At 45.0% G+C, this 25,234-nt stretch overlaps 1 protein-coding gene across 1 annotated transcript in view; it reads left to right on the plus strand.

Annotated features, from left to right (window-relative positions):
• CSMD2 (CUB and Sushi multiple domains 2) overlaps window positions 1-25,234 on the plus strand; it is a 536,551-nt gene that overhangs the window by 421,608 nt on the left and 89,709 nt on the right. The window contains exons 22-27 of the mRNA XM_033956853.1: window positions 5,445-5,601; window positions 6,915-7,106; window positions 8,680-8,806; window positions 11,743-11,945; window positions 20,093-20,284; window positions 25,073-25,211. Of these exons, the coding sequence (XP_033812744.1) occupies window positions 5,445-5,601; window positions 6,915-7,106; window positions 8,680-8,806; window positions 11,743-11,945; window positions 20,093-20,284; window positions 25,073-25,211 (1,010 nt within the window). The remainder of the gene's footprint in view (window positions 1-5,444; window positions 5,602-6,914; window positions 7,107-8,679; window positions 8,807-11,742; window positions 11,946-20,092; window positions 20,285-25,072; window positions 25,212-25,234) is intronic.

The following is a 25,234-nucleotide window of genomic DNA, read 5'->3' on the forward strand; positions in this document are numbered from 1 at the left end:
GGGTAATTACCTCGTTGAATGACTTAATATTTGTGAGACAAAGGTGTTGAAATGTTTGAAGCAAGACCACTGTGAAACCAGATTGGCAACTTGTTAATAAATCATTAGCATTTGGTATAGAGCCTAGGCAATTAAAGATGGAATGTGTCCGTCCTGTTGTTGAAGGATCAGAAGCTGCACTCTTTAAATCCTGTGTATCATCCTTCCCATTTTTGGCAGAAGTTCTTGAAAAATTGGTTTTATACCAACTTAAGGACCATCTGGATGAGTTTCAGGTGCTGGAGGACTCTCCATATGGATTTAGGGAGCAGCATAGAATTGAGACACTAATGATTTCTGTTTGATATGGTTTGGAAGGGATTCAATAAAGACATTGTCATGATGCTGGACATCTCTGCGGCATTTGCAGTGTCAACAGACATCCATTCCTAGTGACTGTCAGAAGATCGCACTTGATGAGTCTTATCAAGCAAAAAAAGATTGAAACCATTGCCACGTTGTCCCTTTGATACCAACATTCCTTAATCAATTTACTTGTTATTCCAAACATTGAATGTTGTATATTGGTTATATGCTGATGATATAATTCCTGGTCCCTGTTTCTAGTACTTTGCAACAAGTATCAGATATTATGGAGCAAGTACATGCCTGAAAGTCAACAAAGAAAGACAGGGGGAAGCCACTGCTTGCCCTGGATCGGTAGCATGGAATGTTGCTACTCTTTGGGTTTTGACCAGGTACTAATGACCTGGATTGGCCACTGTGAGAACAGGCTACTGGGCTTGATGGACCATTGGTCTGACCCAGTAAGGCTATTCTTATGTTCTTATATAGGTTGTGTTTGAATATGAAGAAACCTGAGCTGATACTTTTATCGTGAACATTGGACCCAACATTTTTTGGGGGATGGGAGAGATTAATTAAATTTGATGATACAATTCTGCTGTTTGGTTCAGATTTGAGGAATCTAGGGATCATAGTTGATTCTCAGTTGACATTACGGCCTCAAGTGAAAAAAGTGGTCCAGAGAAATGTTTCCAAGTTGTGGATTATATGCAAGTTGAAACCGTTCCTGCTTGAAGAAGAGCCTTAGTAGTAGCATATTTGAACTGTTGTAATGGTACCTATTTCTGAGAGGTGGAAGACTAAAGCCAGGAAGAGGTGATCCCTTTTTTTCACTGCAAGTGTTGGTAATATATGTTGATCAATGAAGGAATAAGCGATAAGATCATGATCACTGCAATCACGACCCCTGATGCACGCATTTTGCTGAAAAACGGCCCATATCAGGTTCTTCAATAAACCTTGGATGCCAAATGATCCTCGGAGGTTCATCGTGCTTTTTTGCATTTGTTGTGATACGTTTGCAACTGCCAACTTGGCATCTTCATACATTATGACTGATACAGAGAGGTTAGTACTGGAGCCCATCATTATGATCATAGTAGACCTATTCTGATTTCATTGTGGTGGCTTCCTATTTTATGGAGAGTGAAGTTTAAGACATTGGTGTTGATCCGTTCCTACCACTAGGGACTCAAGTTTCTGACTCATGGAATTTGATCTGTAAAGAGGGTGGGGGTGTCTCACAGGGATCCCTGTCATCACCTATATTAAACATAGGGGTCCTTTTACTAAGGCAATGTTCTTCAACCACCGGTCCATGGACCAGTGCCGGTTCACAGAAATTTCCTGCCGGTCCACAGGGCCAGCACGTGCATCAGGCCCAAAACAATGTTCTTCAACCGCTGGTCCACAGTGCGATCGATGCGGCATTATCTTCGAGCCAGCTCCCTCTTCCTAACTGATTCAGTGGCTCCTACAGGCATCCTGCGCCTGAACCGGAAGCCTTCTCTTTGACATTGCAATGTCAGAGGGAAGGCTTCCAGATGAGGCATGGGACGTGCAAGGTGCAATTAGTACTATTATGGGGGTGGGGTCTGGGGTGGAGATGGGTGGGATCTGGCCCACAACTTAGCACAGTGTTCTTCAACCGCCGGTCCACAGACCGATGCCGGTCCACAGATTAATTTTTTTATTTCTGCCGGTCCATAGGTGTAAAAAGGTTGAAAAACACTGTACTAAGGCATGCTAACCGATTTAGCACTCGCTAAAGATTAACGCTAACATGTGCTAAATCGATTAGTGCGCCTTAGTAAAAGGATGCCATAGTTTTGAAGACATCTGCAATGGATTTTCAGGATCTGGAGCTTTTTATTTTCATGTGCAGATGGTATTGTACTTTTAATTCCTTTTAAGGATTAACCTCAAACTTTTGGTTTAGTAGAAAAGTCTTTTTTAATTGTTAAATCTTGAAATCAACCCCCGTACAGATGATCTCTTGTGGTTCCAGGGTTCAGCTACGGTTGCTTCGTGGAGGGAAGCCGAGATACTGAGAATTTGGTTTTCTTTATTAAAGTGCCAAGAATCATTTTGGATTCTGCACTCACCCTGGGAGTCAATACCTGGTTCAATGTGTAAATCAGATTTTCTGTAAGGCTGCGGTTTATTCGGCAAATTAATGGAGATTTTGCAGCAGGTGGTACAATATTAGTTCTGTCAATTTTCAATTATTGTCACATCCTGTATTCAGGGTTACTGGATAAGCTGTGGAGACGGTTGCAGCGGTAAAGCTGATTTTCAAAGGCATATTTGTGAGCAGGCCAAGGCCTGGCACGTTCCTGGTGGTTATGTTTAAATGTGTCCGTGGAGCAGTGGTTAGTTTGTTTGAATGACAGTGTGCTATCGGATCATTATAGGCTGGAGCTACCAGCATAGAACAGATTTAATTTTAGGAGAATAATGGATAAGATGTTGATGTTCAAGGAGCCTGAGTGTGGAACTCTTTACCAGACAGTGTCAGAAGTGAAGTGAATTATTGGGAGGGGGAGGGGGGTGTTTACACGAGAAGTTAAAACTCGCCTTTTAGTTCAGTCTGTTAATATTCTATGTTATTATTAATTGTATTGTGTTAAGTGAGTCTGTGTTTTGTATTTTACATAAATTGTAATCCACTTTGAACTGTCGATAGATTAAATTAAATCCTCGTTCCAAGTGGGAGATTCTATTGTAATTAAGATGACTGCCAAACAGGGTTTTCAAGATAATTAGGTCAAGCTCATAAACCAGGTCTAAAAAAATCTAATTTAGGCCAATATTTCTTCAATATCTCTTGACCCTGGAAGTGTTGGTTTAGGAATTGAGACCGACCTGGTCTGAAGTAACGACTGTGGCCCTCACGTTCATGAGTGTTTCAGATTTTGGGACTCCAGCAGAGCTAAGCTCATGATGAAGTTAGGTCTGAGTCACCGATGACTTTCTGGACTTAGGTGTGGAAGAAATGCTCGTCCTATTAAATTAGCCACACGAGGGTTTTGATATTCAATGCTATTAGGTGTGAGGTTGAGGTCAAAGGGCAATGAAATCAATAAAATTACTTTCTGGAGGAAGCTGAAGCAGATCAATGCTCCTCCAGGGATAATTAATGTTGCAGGGCTCCTTTTACTAAGCTGCGCTAGCGGTTTTAGCATGCGCGCTAGACGCTAACGCCTCCATTGAACTGGTGTTAGTTTTTCCGCGTAGCGCAGGGGTTAGCGTGCGCTAAAAACGCTACCGCAGCTTAGTAAAAGGAGCCCACAGTTTCAAGTTTTATTTAAAATTTTTAAAAATTCTTTATTCAATTTTTAAACTACAGAAGTGCACAATAATTAATAAACTTACATAAAATATTAAAATTAAAGCGCATTAAACTTATAAAAATGTATAAAGAGGAAAATTATTTCCCCCCATCCACCTATTAATCCTATATAATAAAAGGTTAGTGGCGCATGCGCTTTTAAAAAAGCGTGATTACTGCGGCCGTGGTGTGTGATCCGTGGCCGTGTTCCATTTTAGAACCCGGCCAATGATCACTCTGGCCACTCCCCTCTTCCCGCCCTTACCAACCCAAAGGAAGCTCAACAGACCTCCCGTCCTCACCTCACCAACCCGAAGCAAGCTGGACTATACCTCCCGCCCTCGCTCACCGCTGCTGCCGCTACTGCTGCCGCTGATCCTCCTCTTCGGGGCAGCCTGCGATCGTGGCCGGCTGTGGCGGGCCTTGCGGGCCGCTTTTCGGCCTCGGTGGCACGTTCCCTCTGATGCACGGGATCGCGTCGGGGGGGAGCGTGCTTCCGGGTTGGGGAGCGGCCTGCGAAGTTCGCTGGGGCCGGCCACCACGATTGCAGCCTGCTTTGAAGAGGAGCAGGCCAGAAGACACCGGGATGGAGGGAGGGTAAGCAGGGGGATTAATTCAGGGGGCCAGAGGGAGAGGGAAAGGGGCCATGGAGAGATAGGGAAAGGGAAAGGGGGCTGCTTTGGGGGGGAGGTGTGCTGGGGACAGACAGTTTTACTCTGGGGGGAAGACAGAAGGGGCCATGGAGAGACAGGGAGAAGGAAAGGGGGCTGCTTTGGGGGAGGGGTGTGCTAGGGGGAGACAGAAGGGGCCATGGAGAGATAGGGAGAGGGAAAAGGGGCTGCTTTGGGTGGGAGGTGTGTGCTGGGGGCAGACAGCTTTGCTCGGGGGGGGGGGGAGACAGAAGGACACAGACAGCGGCCAAGGAGAGAGAGATAAAGAAACAGACAGACAGACACTCTATTCTAGCACCCGTTAATGTAACGGGCTTAAAGACTAGTCAATCAATAAATACCTTCAAGAACAATCAGTACCTTCAATACATACCCCTTAAACCAATTCTGATGTCAATTTTCTCTTCTAGGGCAGGGGACCGGCAGATCCAACAGCCAGGCACCTGTAGACTGGCTTTGTGATTGCTCAGTGTACCCCTGTACTGGAGGGAGGGAGGGCAGACAGACAGAAGGGGGTGCATGACATGCCTGGAGGAGAGGGGAGGCTCCACCCTGACTGGCAACCAGATAAAGTATGCTACTGCCCCCAAGACAGGCTTGGAACCACTGGTCTAGATGCAGCATTCACCTGCGTAAGCACCAGTACAAGACTTCAAGTAATAGCTCTCAATCCAGTCCTTGGGCACACCAGGATACCCACGATGCACACAAAAGCTACAGATTTGCACACACTGCCTCATAAATCTATCACGTGCATATCCCCCCAAAATCTGACTGCATTGAGGTTTGAATTGAGAGGCATCTTATTGAAGGAAGATTCTATTCTCTGGTGATTTCTTTTACCTCAAGCACCAAAGAAAGAGAAAGAGAGAGAATGTCAGATGTAGGCCAAGGTGACTTACATTCAGGGGCCTCATAATCTAAGTTTGTATTTAGAGGGTTAAGTGACTTGCCTAAGGTCACAAAGAGCCAGAGTGGGATTTGACCGTTTATCTGCTCCTCCGTTCAAAGCAGGGCTAAGTCATTGCTGAGCACATCTTCCAGGCGCATCCATCGCCACGTGTCCTGGTCCTCAGACCCTTTGTTTTGTTCTCCAGGTGTTCGATGGTACCAACAGCTCGGCCCGCTTGCTGGGCGCCTTCAGCGCGACAGAAATGTTGGGAAGGACTCTGAACAGCACATCCAGCAGCATATGGCTGGAGTTCATTACGGACACGGAAAACACAAGCAGAGGATTTGAGCTCCAGTACCTGAGTAAGTGGTGGAGGAGGGGAGAGTGAGCTGGGGCTTAGCTTCACGGTGGTGCGCGAAAAGCTGGTTATCCTCACAGTCTGCTTGAAGCTGCTCCCTGAACTTGTGCCTGATTTTGGAAATTACCCACAGGGATGAAATAGCCACTCACTCTCGCTTACCAGATTTTTACTAGACAATAATACAAGTCGCTTTGAAAATCTAATTGAAGAACATTCTGGGCGATACTCAAAATGATTAAAGCGTCAGGAGAGGCTCCAGTCCACTTAAATCGCTTGTCTGTGGCGAACCAGTTAGCATTACTACCACTGCTCCTTATCAAGAGCACTGAAAGGCATACGTAGCACTGCACATTTTAACATTCAGTAGATGGTCCCTGCTCAGAAGAGCTTACAATCTAATTTGGACAGACAGACAGGACATCTCAGGGTTAGGGGAAATGATACACTGGGTAAAGGTACCTGACAGCGAATGGGAGTTAAGTTGAAAGCAGCTGCAAAAAAAGTGGGCTTTTAGCTTGGATTTGAAGACCGCTAGAGACGGAGCTTGACGTATTGACTCTGGCAGCCTGTTCCTGGCATACAGCACAACAAGAAGGTAGGGACGGAGTCTGAAGTTGGCGGTGGAAGAAAAGGGTACAAATAAGAGGGACTTACCCAAAGTATGGAGTCCACGGTGAGGTAGCATAGGGGGAGATAAGTGAAGAGAGATATGGAGCGGCTATGGAATGAGTGCGCTTGTAAGTCATTTCGAGGGAGTTTATTTCTGAATAACTTGCTGGCTAACTTGCGGGCATTCTGGGAACAGAGTTGGCACATGTGCGGTTAAGTGCCGCTATTCATCCCTTGACTGCGGAAGTTAAGCGCTTAAACTGAGCCCCTAGGAGCCATCCTGTCTTTCAGTGGTTCAGCTTTCGCAGCTGAGGGCTGAATACCGCACTTAACCGCATGAGTTTAGCTGTCCAACCTAGAACCGGATAGTCAATGCAGATGCCTGGACACGGCTCAGCATTGAATATCCGGGAATACAGCCAGCAGTGGACAAAAAACGCTGATTGCTACTGGCTGAATATCCCACCTTGAACATAAATGCCCCTGGTAGTGCCATCTCCGCAGTGCAGCAAACCTAAGTGTGCAACGGAAATCAGCGTATACGTTTATCTAGCTAAGAAGGATAACTTTCAGACAGCCAGGGTAATGGACAAGCAGCTCTGAAAACTGTTCTCTCTGCACACGACAAAAGTGAGACTGTGAGGAGCAATTTTCAGTCCACAGTGCTGCGTCCTTGTTAAGTCGAACCTTTTTGTGATGTTTCAGGTTTTGAGCTCATTAAATGCGAGGACCCGGGCGTTCCACAGTTTGGCTACAGGGTCCACGATGAAGGCCATTTTGCAGGCACTTCGGTGACATTTAATTGTGACCCTGGATACACGTTACGAGGCAGCCGAGCGCTGACATGTCTGACTGGCGAGAGGAGGGCCTGGGACCAGCCACTGCCTGTCTGTAACGGTAGGATTGCATCCTTTCCATTATTTCCTTACGCACTAGGTGTAGAGGATGGGTAATAGTGCTGCAGCTTTTATTTGCAGGGTTTCTAAACCATCTTCCCAGCCTTCAGGAAAGAGGATTGTTTTTTGTTTGACAAAGGACGTTATGTTCTACTTTTGCAAAAAAAAACAAAAAAAAAACCAACCATTCCCTTGTGCCAGTGGTATCTAATTGGGATTAGGAGACCGGTCTCTCTTAAGGACCTCTGTGGGTGGCTGCTCCTGACCACAAGACACAGCGCTGAGCCCTCAGATGCTGACCTCGGATGCCAACCGCTTCTCACCATCAGCTCCTGGCAGCCGGATCCCGGGCCCTGTTTTCTCTCACTTCCCGCAAGATCCATCGACAGAAACGTTTTCATCCTGATGTAATGAGTGAAAATTCACTGATATCCATTTAAAAAGTTCTCTTAGAGCTACTGCGTTTTGTGCAGCGCCTCTCCGATGGATAAAGTGTCTGGTAGCTGGAACTTTTGGGCCAGCCCTGTAATGTTGCCAAGCTGTGGGATTTAAAGGCCAAAGCTATCCGTTCAAGTGGCCCAGTTCTTCAGGGTAAAGGCTCACGGTACTACCTGTCTGTGGGTTAAACATTTCTTACATGAAAGTGCTTTCTCTGTCCCCAGAGGGTGCACAATCTCAGATTTTGTATCTGGCCTAATGGAGGGTTAAGTGAGTTGCTCAAGGTCACAAGGAGCTGCAGTGGGAATTGAACCCGTTCCTTACTGTTTTAGCCCTCTGCGTTGACTCCTCCACGTATTGAGGTTGGCACTGCTCTGGCCTGGGCCATACAAGCGATTGAGTTATTGAGCCAGGCATGGGGAAGCCATGAACGCAGGATACTGGCCTAGGGCAGGAGATGACGACCCCTCCAGTTTTAGCACCTTCAGATAATTTACCCGGACATGTCCGGGTTTTGAAAAGCTTCCACCTCGGGACCATGTCGGGAAGGCATCTGCGCGGTGATTATCATGCATATGCGTGCTGGCGTGTGACTCAGATGCCCTCCCAACGTGGCTCCGAGCACGAGAACAGGTTGAGGCCTGGGGGTGGGGCTATGTGTCCGGTAACCCTATCCTCATGACCTTGGGCAAATTACTTAATCCTCCAGTACCCCAAGTACAAAATAATTAGCTGTATATATGGAAACCACTTTGCAGCACACCAGCCCCATCCCCTTCCCCCTTAACGACAGCTTTTCCCTGTTATAGCTCTCTCTCCACCCCTAAAACAAGGCAAATAAGCTGTGACCAACACTTTTCCCTTATTTAAGAGGATATCCCTTTGATGCTTTCCAAGCGTTGTTCTTCACCTGATGCACACATTCCTTGAGGAACGCTGCAGATGATCAATGGGTTCAGCCTGACCAAGCAGTCCTAAAGTTCCACTGAATAAACTTGCCCTCCTTGCATGCCCGCCCTCCAATTCCCTTCTCCAGGGAACTCCAGAGTCAAGGTCACATTGCTGCTCTCCCTTTGGGTATTTAACCCCTCTTGTTAGCGCTGTAATAACCTTGCCCTCGGTGATGTTTCTTCCAGCGGACTGTGGCGGCTCCATAAAAGGCGAGACTTCAGGCAGGATCCTTTCCCCTGGCTATCCTGCACCCTATGACCACAACCTGAACTGCATCTGGACAGTGGAAGCGGACAGCGGGTGCACAGTAGGGTAAGTGATCCCTTTCGGGTGCTCGAGATTTGGTACTGAGTTAAGTGTTACGTTCACTGCAATGAAAACTGTGGACAGACAGACACACACACACACAATCACACACACACACACAGACACACAATCACACACTCAGACACAATCACACACTCAGACACACACACACACATAATCACACACTCAGACACAATCACACACTCAGACACACACACACATAATCACACACTCAGACACAATCACACACTCAGACACACACACACACATAATCACACACTCAGACACAATCACACACTCAGACACACACACACATAATCACACACTCAGACACAATCACACACTCAGACACACACACACACATAATCACACACTCAGACACAATCACACACTCAGACACACACACACAATCAATCACAATCACACACACACAATCACACACTCAGACATAATCACACACTCAGACACACATACAATCACACACACACAATCACACACTCAGACACACACACACAATCAATCAATCACAATCACACACACAGACACACAATCACATACACCCAGACACAAACACAATCACACACTCAGACACACACACACAATCAATCAATCACAATCACACACACAGACACACAATCACATACACCCAGACACAAACACAATCACACACTCAGACACACACACACAATCAATCAATCACAATCACACACACAGACACACAATCACATACACCCAGACACAAACACAATCACACACACAGTGTAGCTGCCTTGCACTGTAGAAAAACATGTGACCATGCCTTGAATCATGGCCACAAGCGGAAAGATCACGTCCCATTAATCCCTGAGACATAATTAAGTCTCAGGGCAAATGCTACTGTCGAGAAACGTTTTTCCAGTTGGAGCCGTGTGGCAGCAGTCAGAGCAAGTAGCATTGGTGCCGAAGGCATAATCTCAGCTAGTCAAGACAGGGCCGTGTGAGAATCCCCGAATGCAGCAGGCTATAAATAAACCAGTAGCCCACATAGTGTAACTGTGTGATTACAATTACATTTCAAGGCTTCTGTGTTATCTGCTCCCCCTCTCCCTGCGTGGATTCTGTTATTAATATCCTATTTGGCTCTCGTCAGGGACTCGCCGTGCACAGCTTCCAGTCCTTTTTCTCTGCTCTGTCCTCGCCCATATAAAACCCAAATACGGCAGTGATCTGTGGCTTGAGGCAGAAGGATGCAGCTTCCATGCTGTTCTCTGATGAATCACTAGGGGTCGCTCTCAGAACAGAGACTGAATTTGTCTGATAAAGCGGGAAGGAGGAATGGTGGTATATCTCTTACTTCATGCTGTAATGGCCATATGCTGTCCCTTCAGCACTTCCCTCTTCCAGCTGAGACAGAGTAGACAGACTTCAGCTAGCGCAGAATGAAATTGCTGCAGAATGATCATCTTTTCACACACTTAAACCCTCATTTGTAATGCCCTTAGAATTAATTATGGAACATAAACCCTTTCAGATCAGGTGGAAGGAGTTCACAGGCTCCTCTGAGCTAGAGGGCAAATTAAGGATTGCATAACCTTATACTGTATCAACCCAAAGCTGGGGAAGTGTGAGGAGCAGAGGTCTGTCTGTTTGTCTTTCTTGACCTTGCTTTTGCGGAGGTTGTGACTCCCACATACGCAGAGATGTAAATGCATTTAGATCCTCTGGCCCCAGACTATAAGGGTCCCATTCCAACGTCTCATGCAGCCAAGATGTCTCAAACAGCTAAATCCAGCTACTCCACTTAGTCTCCATAGCTTAATGTAATGGCCTAACCCTTCCTACATCATGGCTCCATATCAGTTGTGTAAGGGATCTGAATAAGCATCATGTGTGCAGAGATCCTGGCTGTAACTCCATCGGCCTCTTCCAAACATCAACCTGGAACTTTCTCACCCACTTGCATCAGCCGTTTTCTGTCCAATCAGTAAGTTTAGCAGCCCCAGAAAATGCAAGCAAATATGTCTTCCTGCCCGATGAACAGGCAGCGTGGGGGTGGGGGGGAGCTGGGCGGGCCTAGGGGCGGGTCTAGGAGGGTCCGTATTTTACTGACGTAAAATCTGGTAACCCTAAATAAAGATAAAGAGCCTCCCTCTGGACTTTATAGGATGGGATCCTTAGAGGCGACGTATCAAGGTGCACCTAGAAATTGCTTGCATCGAGCCTTCAGCATCTCTTCAATGGGAATTCTTTCTGTATCTTTGTGTTGCGTTGTCTCGCTCTGTCTGTCTTAGAACATTGAGACTCTGCTCCCTCTCCCAGAATAATTGTTTGATCCTGACAGCTTTAAGAAACTATTAAAGACTCAAGTATTTCTTGATGCCTATATGTAAGAGGTGCAAATGATTCCACGCTGCCCGCCATATGTGGCTCATAGTCAGACGCGCACAAGACATATGCGTGCGGACAAATGAGCGTAGACTAGTGAGCGCAAGACGTCTAAAGGAGCAAACGCAACCATAGTAACGGAAATGCAGTCACGTGACTTATATTTAAAGCACAAAGAGGCTAGGTAACCATAGTGATAAAAATGCCCTTGCAAAACAACGTCACGTTTACGTGAACGTGCGCGGGATTGTGTTGCTAACCTTTTGTGGTGCGCTCTGCCATTTTGTGTTGTGCTCAATTGTCTTGCGCTCAATTGTCGTAGCGCTCAGTTGTCTGCACGCAATTGTCCGCGCGCATATGTCTTGCGTGTGTTTGACTTGCCACCGCCATATGTACGCGGACAGTACTTATTGATATGCAGATAATGTGTGTTGTTATGTTTTCTGTTTTATGGAATTTTATGACTGTTTTTGATACTGGAAACCGCCTAGACTTAGGCGAAATAGAAATGTATTCAATAAATGCACGTTCAGTGTTTCTCCTTTCCCACGTGTCTGCTTTTCTTGTCCTTCTCGTAGGCTTCACTTCATGGTATTCCATACAGAAGAACTTCATGATGTGTTGAGGATCTGGGATGGGTCAGCGACCAGCGGGATCCTTCTCAAGGAGCTTAGCGGCCCCCGGCTCCTGGGTGACATTCAGAGCACGTTCAATTCCGTTACCCTTCAGTTCCAAACGGACTTTTTCACCAGCAAGCAGGGCTTTGCCATCCAGTTCTCAGGTGTGTAGGAAAGCTCTTTTCCCCCTCGTGTCCTTCTTTCAGGAAAACCTGCCTCAGCCAGGGCTGGCAAATACATGCGAACGGCACAGAAGCTTCTGTTTGCCTGAGCATTGATGTAGTAAGAGGGGTGTGGGGTGCGGTCTTCCTAAGGCTGCGGTGGCACTTCTCCGCCCTCGCTCGCTCGCTCCCCGCTCCTCTCCTCTCCTTGCATTCCCTGTACCTTTTTGGCGCTCTCTCTGACGTCACTTCCGGGGGAGCCGACACCGGCGTGGGCAGCGTGCCGGAGAAATTTAAAAGGTACGGGGAAAGGGAAGCGAGTGTGTGCGTGGCAGGGAAACCTACCAATTGTGACCTAAACTGCACCATTTCCCGGACTTGGCTCACTATGTGGTCAGCAAGACATTGTTTTGTGAAGGACTCCAATAAAGTACGAAATTGCCACCATCACATTTACGAAAGATCCCTGTTACCGTAGCATTAAGGCACTTTGGGGCACTGCTGAGGTCTGATTCAAAGGTTATAGAGAAAACCAAAAAAACCTCTGTGGAGTGACGATGTTCCTAAATGGACTTTATTTGAAAGTATCAAAGTTCCATAGGTTTTGACAAAAAGTCTTCTTCAGGGGTCCCTGGGGGTCCTATAAAGGTGAGTACGTGGGAAACAATTGTGTGGTGAACCGGAAGTGAGACACTGCTTGCATTTTTGTCGAAACACGGACCATGTTGGGTCCTGTATCCCTAGCGGACTAGGTCTTTTAAGGCTCTTATGTGGATGATTTACTTTTATGTGGATGGAATTATTTTATGTGGATGATTTCAGTGTACCTTTGCAACTTTGACACTTTCAAATAAAGTCCATTTAGGAACATCGTCACTCCACAGAGTTTTTTTGATTTTCTCTGGATTTTCTTCTTTGTGGATATTTTGGGGTCAATTCCTTTTGTTTTTTGCTACTTAGGATTTTAAAGTGTTTGAGGCTGGTGCAGATGAGGACAGAGCTTAGGCATTGGTGGAATGAGGCATTATGACATCACAGTCTGAGCTCTACAATGTTGCAAACACAAGCAGTGTCTCACTTCTGGCTCACCATAATTGTTTCCCACGTTCTCACCTTTATAGGACCCCCAGGGACCCCTGAAGAAGACTTTTTTGTCGAAACACGGACCGTGTTGGGTCCTGTATCCCTAGCGGACTAGGTCCTTTAAGGCTCTTATGTGGATGATTTATTTTTATGTGGATGGAATTATTTTATCTGGATGATTTCAGTGGACCTTTGGAACTTTGATACTTTCAAATAGAGTCCATTTAGGAACATCGTCACTCCACAGAGTTTTTTTTGGTTTTCTCTGGATTTTCTTCTTTGTGGATATTTTGGGGTCAAAGGTTATAGCACACATATAAAATAATTTTTATATGCGTGCTATAAACTTTGAAGCCGACCTCAGCAGTGCGCCGGGGAACAAAACGTAGCACTGGGTTAAACCACGACACCATCTTCATCGGTCTCTCTTGACTCTAAAGGTTACGCAGTCTTAAAGAATGGACGGTTTGGTAAAGGGGACGGTTCCTTGAAAAAGCCCGGAGGCGGAACATGTCGGATGAAGTCCCCACTGACATTAAGCTAAGTCTTGAAGATAATTCATTATAAAAAAAAAAAAAAGTAAATAAGACATCTAACTAAATAATATCAAACAGACTGATGAAGATGGGGGGGACTTTATCAAATGTCCACAGTGGGACATTTTGTTCCCCGGCGCATGCATATAAAAAAAGTATTTGGACAACATTATGCGTTTGTGTCTAACGCCTATGATCTGAGTCCAAACAGAGTGTTGAGAAGATAAGCCAGTTGTTTGCATACAGATGTGTGTGTTGTGTCTCCATTTCTCTTTAAAACAATCTGAGAATTAACGTTTCTTCTGTTTGATTTAATCTGGCTTGTCAGAAACCAGCCTGATGGCTAAACAAACCAAATGATCTGATCTCCCTTATAAGAATGGATTCAATTTGCTTTCCCCAGGATAACAACATAGCCTGAATCACTCCAGAAAATCCTCATCTCCCAACCTAAATTGTGTTTCATTTTCAGTGCTTTTAAACTCTGGCTCAATCAAGGATGTTGGAGCAGTGCAGACAGAAATCCTAATGTGTTCCTTAGCCCTTAGGATGTCAAGAACATTTTGTAAGAAAGAGGCTTAAATAGCCCTGCAATACCGAATGAAGGGGAAAGGGGAGATGTAAATCCTAGGGGACATGCAATGAAGCTACTAAATTGTAAAACAAACCGGAGAAAATATGTCTTCACTCAATGTGTAATAAAACTCTAGAACTCTTTGCAGTTAGCTTAACAGGGCTTAAAAAAGGTTTGGGCTGATTTCCTAAATGAGAACTCCATAGGCTTGGAGAAATCCACTGTTTATTCCCAGGATAAGCAGAATAAAACCTGGGGGGGGGGGGGTTCCTTGGGATCTTGCCAAGTACTTGTGACCTGGGTTGGCCAATGTTGGAAACAGGATTCTGAGCTTGATGGATATTTGGTCTGTTCCAGTATGGCAAATCTTATGTTCTTAGGAAGTTCACATGCTGGATTTTACTCTTCAGGATGGCCTTTTCCTGTCCACAGCCCAGATTAATCCCCACCAAGTTTTAAAATTCAGAAAACTAATACCCCAATATTCTTATATCGGTACTTAATACCGTATTCCCCAGCTAGATCTCTTAGATCAGAAGATCAATACTTGCTAACCATTCCATCATTAAAAGTAATAGGCACTAGAAAAACTACAACAGTTTCTATTTTGGGACCTCAGCTTTGGAACAAACTTCCAATTTTTCTGCGCGCCGAAACCTCTCTAGAAAAATTTAAAAGTAAATTAAGCTATCTTTATAAAGATGCATTTGAATCTTAAATCAGATAATCTTTTTTCTTCTTTTTTTTTTTTTTTATTTATTTATAATTTTATACATTATTCCCAAGCATAAACATCTTGTACAGTAAGATTGTTTTAAATATACATAAAGAAAAAGAAAACAAATTACAATACGATATAGAAGATATTAAATATCATAACATCTTCTCCTTATAGAGACAATCTCTAGTCCACAATAATTGGATCCTAGACTTCAATAGGGTGGATTAAAACAAAAAGATCATAAGATTAATCTTATACTTAAGAAAATCTAAATGGATGAAATCGCGGGGAGCTAATCATGTATTTCTGTTGTTACTTCTATTTTTTCACCTTTCTCAAGACGTTTCAATGCCACAAATTTGGTTAGGTGTGTCGGATCAAAGAAAACATATTTATCAGAACCATAATGAACAATACATTTACAAGGAAATCTAAGGAAAAATTTCCCTCCCACTGAAATTACACCAGATTTTAATAACAAAAACTGCTTTCTTCGTTTTTGAGTCTCTTTGGTAACATCAGAGAAAATTTGTACTTTCTGACCCAGAAACTCTTTAGTTCTATTTTTAAAGAACATTTTCATAATCCAGTTCTTGTCTAGCATCAATACAACTGTTACCAGTAATGTCGCAGGTTTAACTAATTCTTTCATTGAACTTTCCAATAATGTAGTAATGTCCAATTTTGATTCCTGTTGTCCCTCGTTGATCAATTGCTGATCCAATTTTCTATCAGGCAGGTAAAATACTTGTGTAAATGGTGGAATTAATTCTTCTGAAACTGAAAAAATCTCCAAGAAGTATTTTTTTAACATTTCCCTAGGAGACATAGAAGATATCCTGGGAAAGTTTAGGAACCGCAAATTATTGGCTCGTTGGCCATTTTCAATCATTTCCAGTTTCATCCTGATATTTGTACTATCTCTAATCATAGTTTCTTGTACTTGTTTGACCCCTACTATCTCATTTTTATTTTTATCTGAGGTAGCTTTGACTATAGTCAATTCTGATTGCATTTGAGTCAATTCTTGTTCCTGCTTATCAACTTTCATTTCTAGTGCTTTAAGTTGTGGAGTCAATGAATTTCCCAGTTTGACTACTAAGTCCCAGAGAGACTCCATTGTAATTTCAGTGGGTTTTTCAACCAAAAAGAAGGAAGTCTCACCTGCCATACTTGTAGTAATCGAGTCTTGTTGTCTCTCCCTTTCCTTTGATGTTCCAGCCGCAGTATCTCTCTCCAGACTTAAAAAGTCTTTTGATAGTTCTAATACATCGCTCGAAGGTGAACCAGCCTCCTGGGCTACCGGCACTGCCTCTATGGACGTGCCTTGTGCCTGCGGTGAGCTAGTATGCTGCGGTTGGGGGGGAGTATCTCTTTCTTCCGGGCTCAGCGTGACCTCTAGTCCCTGGATTCTGGCGGCGTCACCCCGTACCGCCAAGTCCTGCGGGCGATTCCCCGAAGTTGCCGGCTCCCTCTGAAGCCGCGTCAATAGGCGTTCAATAGTGAGAGGAGGAGGAATTACAGAACGCCGCGAGGCTCCGGCGGCACTTCTCCCTCTCCTCTTAGGCATGAGGAAATCTTCAGAGCAAGCTGAATATCCAGACAAGGTAAATTATGAAATCTACCGAACGCTCAGGAGACGCTCCGAAATTCAACCACTCGCGGCCATCTTGGATCCCTGGTCCAACATTCTGTTGTCCATCAAGAATCTGCCCTGTCGCAGCACATAGCCGAACGGAAATCTTCCCGATCAATCTTTTTTCTTCTTATGCTCTTCCTACTTACTCTTAGATTAAGTCTTCTTTTAAATATGTATTTTTAGCCCAAGTTTCAATTAAATACTAATGGGTTTGTTTGTTTTTTAAAATAATCTTCCTGATGTTGCTTTTCCCTAAGATGTTTTTCTTTTGGTTTTTTTACTTTAAACAAATGTAGTTTTATCCCTGTATTCCTTATGTATTATTAATCGTCTATGGATATGTTTTTATGTCTATTGTTCAAATGATTTTATTTAGCTCCCAATTTTATTTTTGTGATACGCATTGAAAATATTTGATATTGCGTGTAAATCAAAATTTTAATAAACTTGAAACTACTGCATAACAAAAGCCAAACCTGAGTAACCAAAGGATGGATCACTTCTAATCTCTCCCTGGTGTAGCTGTTTCAGTCAGAGGTTTAAAAAAAAAAGCACATCGGGGCTTCTCTTACCTGCTCAGTAATGGGAAAGCTGGAATGACTCAAACATCTGTTTTCTGCGACTTTCTTTGCACTGAGGGCTGATGGTGACTGGTGTGCACTGGAACTTGTAGCTGCCCCTCTGAAACTCAATCCCCTATCCTGACCCCCCACCCTGCCGGAAACATCTGTTTTTTTTAGCTATGCAGCTTTGCAATTGGTTCCTATGTACCAAAATGTGTTTGAAAGCTGCCCGGAAACAAGATAAAAGGGCCCCTACTGAAACACGATAAATGCACCGAAGCCCGTTCAATTCCCGTCACAGCGTCGCTACTGCGGCTTTGTAAATGACCCAAAGTGAGCGTAAGTCTGGATTTAATGAGATGCTCGGCATTCAGCAAGACCGAACGCTCCACAGGACGGGAGACCATGCCTTGATTATTAATATTAAGACCTGATGTTTTCAATCAGCTCTTCTCCATCCTGTTGAAGGCAGAGGTCAGCAAACTCACGCACAGACATTTTTATAGGATGAAACTGAAAACAGCATTCCTGTACCCAAGATTTTGCAAGGTCTGGTCACTCTTAGTCCAGCAACAAAAAAAGGCCGTTTGAAATCATTCATTATCCCTTGGAGTGGAAAACTCAATTCCTACCCCTTGATAAATAGCCTCACAGGAGTCCTAGAGTCTGTGGCAAAGTCAGGATGCGGCAGGGCCCAGCTATGATTTTGTTCTAATGTCTGTCCCAGTTTAAGTTCAACATGTTGCAGAGGTTCAAACGATTGATCATAAGAATCTAAGAATAGCTTTACTAGGTCAGACCAATGGTCCATCCTGCCTAGTAGCCCGTCTTCACGGAGGCCAATCCAGGTCACAAGTACCTGGCAAAAACCCAGAATCTCAAAGAACAAGATTCCAGAGCTGAGACTGTGATGTCATAATGTCTCGTTCCACCAATACCTACGAGCCAAACTCCTCAGTGATGTCACAATGGCTTGATTGTCCTTTACTTAAGAACATAGGAATAGCTTTACTAGGTCAGACCAATGGTCCATCCAGCCTGTCTTCGCAGAGGCCAATCCAAGTACAGTGGTGCCTCGCATAACGAACGCCTCGCACAACAAACGCTGCACACAACGAACTTCATGTCTTGATTCACACAACGAACTTCGTTTCACACAACGAACTTCACACAACGAACTTCGTTTCACACAACGAACTTCGTTTCACACAACGAACTTCGTTTCACACAACGAAGTCGCCCGAGCTGCCGATGTATTGCATCCTTCCGCGCAGGCACTGCAGGCAGTCGTTAGTCACTGCGCTTAACTGCCCTCTCTCACTGTATACAGTCGTCCTTTTAAGATAAACTCAATATTTTTTATATATCATGGCTTCTAAAAAAAGCAGGAAGGTGATTTCTGTTGAAATGAAACGGGAAATAATTAGAAGGAGTGAATGTGGGGTAAAACAGTGTGACCTCGTCAAAGAGTTTGGCCTCAGCAAGACCACCATTTTCACCATTTTGACAAATTTATCTTTTTTTATGTCATCTTAGCATATTTTATGCTGCAGAACGAATTATTTTTTTTAACATGTATTGTTATGGGAAAACACGTTTCACATAACGAACTTTTCGCATAACAAACTTGCTCCTGGAACGAATTAAGTTCGTTGTGTGAGGCACCACTGTACCTGGGAAAAACCCAAATAATAGTACAACAGAAGAGGCAAGAGCGATGTCCACTCCAACCAACAGCCACATCCATCCAAAGCAACAACAACAGTCCAACGCAAGTCCCCGGTCAAATAGACCACACAAGGTCCCAACACAGGAATCCCAGGAAAGTCCCGACCATGGCCCAAGCCTCAGCAACAAAGTCGCCCTCCCCAGGGGACAACAAAAATTAAGGAATGGCCAGCGTTCACATCTATTTCTCATACCTTAGAAGCTTTGAATCAGGCTAGAAATGGCATGGCTTGTTCTTCCCCCAGACTCTGGCCAGTTGTCTCTGTGAGAGTGTTGATGTGAAGTGAGGCTGTTTAAAAGTGCCTTTGAAGATTAGTGGGTGCCTGGGTTTATTAAGTAAACACGGTGGTTTGTGATGATAGATCAGCCTGCTCCCGCTGCCTCATTTCAGGTGGAGTAACAGATGGTGAGAAGCAACGAATGACTCACTGAATCGTGCTTGCCAGATGGCCTCCAGGCTCAGCTCCCCCAGGGCTACCTGGATCCTGTGGCCATGATTGGGGTTTCTTGTTTGAAATGAATCACTGTCTTGGAGTGTGCTGGCTAACACACCTCATTACAGCTGTAATACATAATATTCACCACCCACCGTGGTTCAGCCGTTCCCAGGTCATAAAGGTAGAGCTGGAAGACCCTGTCAGGCCACATGGGGTTACAAGAGCACTTTATGTGGCAAGTTTAACACTGGATTAAAAACATTTATTTTTTTCTGTCACCTATGAAAATAAAGCTAGGGACCCCCCTAGGCCCACCCCCCAGGCCTGCCCAGGTCCACCCATCCCCACCCAAAAGGAGGACATGTCCGAGGAAATCCTAGCGTCTGGGAATCTTAAACTCAGCACTTGAGAGTAGGGTTGCCAGATTTTCCAATCGGAAAACCAGACTCCCCTAGAGCTGCCGCCAGGCCCGTCTAGTTCCACTCATACCTACCTTGTAACGCCCTAATCTCAGCCCCACCCCCCGCTGCCTGCTCATGCTCGGATTTCCTCCCTGCCCGACGCAATTTGAAGCGCCGGGTTTTAAAAAGCCGTCCATACCCCCGGACATGTCCTTAAAAGAAGGACACGACTGGGGAAATCCAGATGTCTGGTATCCCTACTTGAGAGACTCCCATGAGACACAAGACTTGATTTTATGTGTAAACTACTTTTTAAAATGTTTAACAATTGTATTTTTCTAATTTTATTTTAAGCAATATGTGATTTTATGTGACTAATATTTAGTTAACTAGGATTTTAAATTGTAAGCCTAAACTTGGAAAGTCGCTTGGAGAATGGAGCATCAATACATCATTTCTTTTTCCTAGTTTCCATGGCAACATCGTGCAATGATCCCGGGGTGCCCCAAAATGGCAGCAGGAGCGGTGACAGCAGGGAAGCAGGAGATGCCATCGTGTTCCAGTGCGACCCTGGATATATTTTGCAAGGGGAGGCCAAAATCAGCTGTGTTCAGATTGAGAACAGATTCTTCTGGGATCCTGACCCTCCGACCTGTATAGGTGGGTGTCTGCTGGGGGAGATGATAAAAGCAGTTCTAATGCTTGACAGATACGCAGCCAGCCACTCTGCAGTGCCCCCTACAGGGGAGTCTTGATATGTTTTACTGTTAGAGTCAGGCAAACTGAGGCACAGGGGGGTCATTTTTTGAATCAGTTTCCAGCATAAAATGCTGCTTTACCTGCCTAAACTCTTATAAAGGTACAAAGACTTCAGTCCTGTGTATATTCTACAATAGCTGTGTTCTCCTAGGACAAGCAGGATGAGTCAGCCACATATGGGTGTTGTCCCAACAGCTCCCAATTTGCGGATAAGCTCTCCAATAGCTCAGAGAGATTTTTTTTTTTCTCTGAGCACGTTCAGTGCCCGGGCCCCACTGGGCATGCCCGAGCCCTACCCATTTCCCCCTGCTTCCCCCTAATCCCCAGTCTTTATTGTTCTGGGCACAGGACTGGATCAGCCCTGTCCTGCAAATCTGGATCCAACCATCAGCTTTATACTTAGGGGGATCTCTGAGGGTGCAAAACAATTTCTGTGCACAAATGGGATATTTTTGTAAGGTTTTCTGCATTTTGTCCACAGAAATAGTTGTCTTAAAATTATCTGGGGCATATAAACATATAGGGCACTAAGGCATAAGGCTGACATTTACTTGGAACAACTATAGGTGTTCCTGGGTGCAGAGATGTGATAGAGCTTAAAGTTATGTGTGTATGTTACAAAATAAACATGTATCTGTGCAAACCTAGGTAGACGGTTTTTGCCTTTCTTAAAGCAGATATAAACGTTCAAACTTATGGGGGGGGGGGATGTTATTCTCTAAAAGCTACTAGGCACAAATGTTGCTTTTATACAATTTATATATTATTTACTTATTCAGTTTTCTATGCCATTCTCCCAGAGAGCTCGGGACGGTTTACATGAATTTATTCAGATACTCGAGCATTCTTCCCTGTCTGTCCCGGTGGGCTCACAATCTATCTAATGCACCTGGGGCAATGGGGGTATTAAGTGACTTGCCCAGGGTCACAAGGAGCAGCGTGAGTTTGAACCCACAACCTGAGGGTGCTGAGGCTGTAGCTCTAACCACTGCACCACTCTAGAAATCAAAATGTAGTAAAAGTGAGCCAAGTCTAGGACAATGAAGCCACTGTGACATCACTAATGAGGTTGGCTCTTATTGGTGGAATGAGGCATTATGATGTCATAGTACCAGCTCTGGTTATCAGAGGCTGAGACTTTTCACTCTATTTATATATTCAGTTTTCTAATCCATACCATTCTCCCAGGGGATTTCAGAATGGTTTACATGAATTTATTCAGGTACTTCAAGTATTTTTCCCTGTCTGTCCTGGTGGGCTCACAATCTATCTAATGTACCTGGGGCAATGGGGGGATTAAGTGACTTGCCCAGGGTCACAGGGAGCAGTGTGGTATTTGAACCCACAACCTCAGGGTGCTGAGGCTGTAGCTTTAACCACTGAACCACCTAAAAAAAGGGGGGAAACAGTTCCACAAATCTGAAAAAGCAAACAAAAAATAGTGGAACAAAAAATACACAGTTCCTGGATGTGTCCAGGACAAATGTTTGTTATAAATGTCCAAACAAAAGCAGGCGACTAGAATCTTGATTTTGCCCTGCAAAGGAGTCCACCCAACTGCCATTTCTAGTTGTTATCCATAGGGTACCCTAGTATGTGCTACTTTTTAGGACCTCTGAGGAAGAAGTGTTTCTTCGAAACACGGATCGTCTTGGGTCCCGGTTCATCAACTTCTTGGACCATATTTTGGATGCAAACTGTTTCATGTTTGTTGATTAAGGGCTTGGCGTGTTGTACACCATTCCCTTTTGTTCGTCGTTCGCAATATCACTGCAGTTCCGTTGGATTTTTTGCTCGTTCTTGCCTAGGATAGGCCCGACATACACAGCACACGTCCCGTGTTACAAAATGATGTCAAACAGGGCATTACATAGAGAAATACCTTTTTCCAATGCTGTGTACTGTGTGGCTAGAAGCACAATCCCAGTTTTGTGGAAAGATCTTTGAAGATGGGGGAGAAGGCAGGATATTGGGCTCAGTAAGTTCACCAGGTGAATTTGCCCTGTTCAGAACTCCAGGGACTAGTTAAAGTTAAGCAGGGATTGAACGGGGGAAGAGCTGACGGTGAGTCTTCAGTCACTCTTCATATTTGAGGCTCATTTCATAAAATTTCGTGGCAAGGCTAAGAAGAGAAAAGAGGGGCAGGCTTTATCTGTTCCCCTGGGAAGCGCAGTCCTGATCTAATCCACCCTGTGAAATGAAAGGGCCGTTGCCACTCTCGAATGCAGGGCACGTCTGCTCACCCTTTTTGTCATCTTCCCAGAAGGCGGCTGGCCCGGAGCCTTGCATCTCATTGAGATGACGGATCTTGGCTTGCAAAACAAGGGCCTCTATGGAGTCACACACCAGCCCTTTAGCCGGGGCTCTGCCTCCAGCAACGAGGAGCACCCAGGAGGAAGAGAAGATAGCAAAGGTGGAAGGAACCCTTCCCTGCATTCGTTCGCGCTGGGATTTTCACAGCGAACGCCTTGGTACATCTGCCAAACTGCATGCTCACACCCTTAGCACCTAAGTTTATTTTTAAAGGGAGAATGTGTGAATGCTTTTTGTTAAAACCTTTTTGTGGGATAAAGCAAACATGGACACTGCATATCTGTAGAATAAGGACAGGGAGTAGGTGGAGATATGGTTTTAATAATAATAATAATAACAGCAATACCGTGAAGTTCTATGCGGTTTACAGAAGATTAAGCAAAGGTAAACCAGCAAAAATCCATTTTACAAAGCAATATCGGTGGAATCCTTTTGCAGGAGGGAGGAGTGGCCTAGCGGTCAGAACTGCTGTCTCAGCATCGTGAGGTTGCAGGTTCAATCCCAGCACCTGGGCAAGTCACAGTTAGATTTTGAGTCCACCAAGACAACTAGGGAAAATCTATAGCCTTCAATCCTTAACCCTACTCCGCTGCCCTCCAACCCAGCCAGCTGATTAACCATTCCCCTTAACTGGATCCATGACATCCTGTTTGTCTGTTCAGATTGTAAGCTCTTTGGAGCAGGGATTGTTTCTTCTTCATACGTCTGTGAACCGCTCAGATGGCTGTGTCAGTGGATGGTATATCAATTACAAAATAAACTTGAAAACTTAGCTCATGAGTTTGCCAACATTTCACTTGCAACTGTCAAGCAGCTTTCCAAATGTGGCCATTTGCAAGAGGCAGACGCCCCAACGCCATACAAGATTCTGGATCAAAGGGAAGAGCGCCCCCTAACTGCACGCTGGGGGTATGGATCAGAGGGAAGATTGCCCTCAATAACACCACATGGGATACTGAGTCATTACTGGTCCAGAAGGAATATGGTTACCAAAAACCTGGACACACGGCCCCGCCCTGTACCGCCTCCAGCCCCGCCCCCACAAACCTCCTCTCTTCATCCCTGACAAGCTCCGGCCGCGTCTGTAGGGCCTGAACCATGCGTGGATATCTGTGACATCATACCGCACAGGCTCAGATGCCCTCCAGATGTGGCCGAAGCTTGGCAGGGCTTTCCAAAACCCGGACAAACGGCCAGATTTTGGAAATCCTGTCCGAGACGCCGGACAGTCCTCTAAAAAGAGGTTTTCCCGGACATCTGGTAGCCCTAAGAAGGAAAACCTTGGGCTTATAAGCTCACAGATTGACTCTTTAGAGTGCTGTGCCACCCCCTTGGCCTGGCATCCAGGGCAGTCACCCCTTGCCCACCCCTAGCATCTGGTTGTTGATTTCATCCTCCTTCAGACTGAAGGGGACAACAAGTACGAGGGGGCATTCAGAGAAACTGAAGGGAGATAGGTTCAAAACAAATGCAAGGAAGTTTTTTTTCACCCAAAGGGTCGTGGACACTTGGAATGCGCTACCGGAGGAAGTGATCAGGCAGAGTACAGTACAGGGATTCAAACAGGGATTGGACGGATTCCTGAGGGATAAAGGGATCGTGGGATACTGAGGGAGGAGCTGGGATGTAACACAAGTATAGAAAGCTAACCAGGTAATAAGTATAGAAACCCAACAGGTCGTGCATGTGCAAGACCGGAGGGTTAGGACTTCGATGGGAAGATAGGACTTCAATGAGAAACCAAGGTGGCAAGGGAGCCCCTTCTGGTGATTCAGACAGGTCGTGACTTGTGTGGGCCGCCGTGGGAGCGGACTGCCGGGCAGGATGGACCTATGGTCTGACCCGGCGGAGGCACTGCTTATGTTCTTATGTCTGATGCGCAAACGCTCTCAGCATTTCACAGACCTTGCTTGGTCCCTGAAACCATACCTCAAATCATAGTCCCAGCTATTCTAATTACAACATTTATTGTTTCACCAAGGGGAAAAACCAGTCTTTTAAGTGTTCAGCTGATTACTTTACACCATTTCTTAACTCTGGTAACTGGAGCTAACTGTAGGACATATGGACGATGCAAAAGCGAACCCTTTAAACCTATAGTACCAGTGGAAAAATGCTAAACATGAGTACAGTATGTGCTTTTCAAAATAAAACGTGAGGGCAGCTTAATGTTTCCCATCGCTGTGACATTTAGCTTTCTGGCAAAAGTAATAAACGCAGCTAAATCCTCTATGTCTGAGAAATCACACTTCCCTTTGCCATGGTCGTAGAAGAAAGAGAAGCTCAGCTCAGGGATTAAGAGTTTTAATTATATTTCAAGGCTGTAATGCTTCTTCCCCGGAATAAATCTTAGGTTCTGTGTTGTTCTTTCTGCAGCTCCCTGTGGAGGGAACCTGACGGGCCCAGTGGGAATCATTTTGTCTCCACACTACCCAGAGCCCTATCCCCCGGGGAAGGAGTGCGACTGGAGGCTGAGGGTGTCTCAGGATTTCGTTATTGCCCTGGTATTTACTATGTATGTAATAAGAAATCACTTCC

The sequence above is a fragment of the Geotrypetes seraphini genome, chromosome 8 (genome assembly GCF_902459505.1).
Source record: "Geotrypetes seraphini chromosome 8, aGeoSer1.1, whole genome shotgun sequence".
NCBI lineage: Eukaryota > Metazoa > Chordata > Amphibia > Gymnophiona > Dermophiidae > Geotrypetes > Geotrypetes seraphini.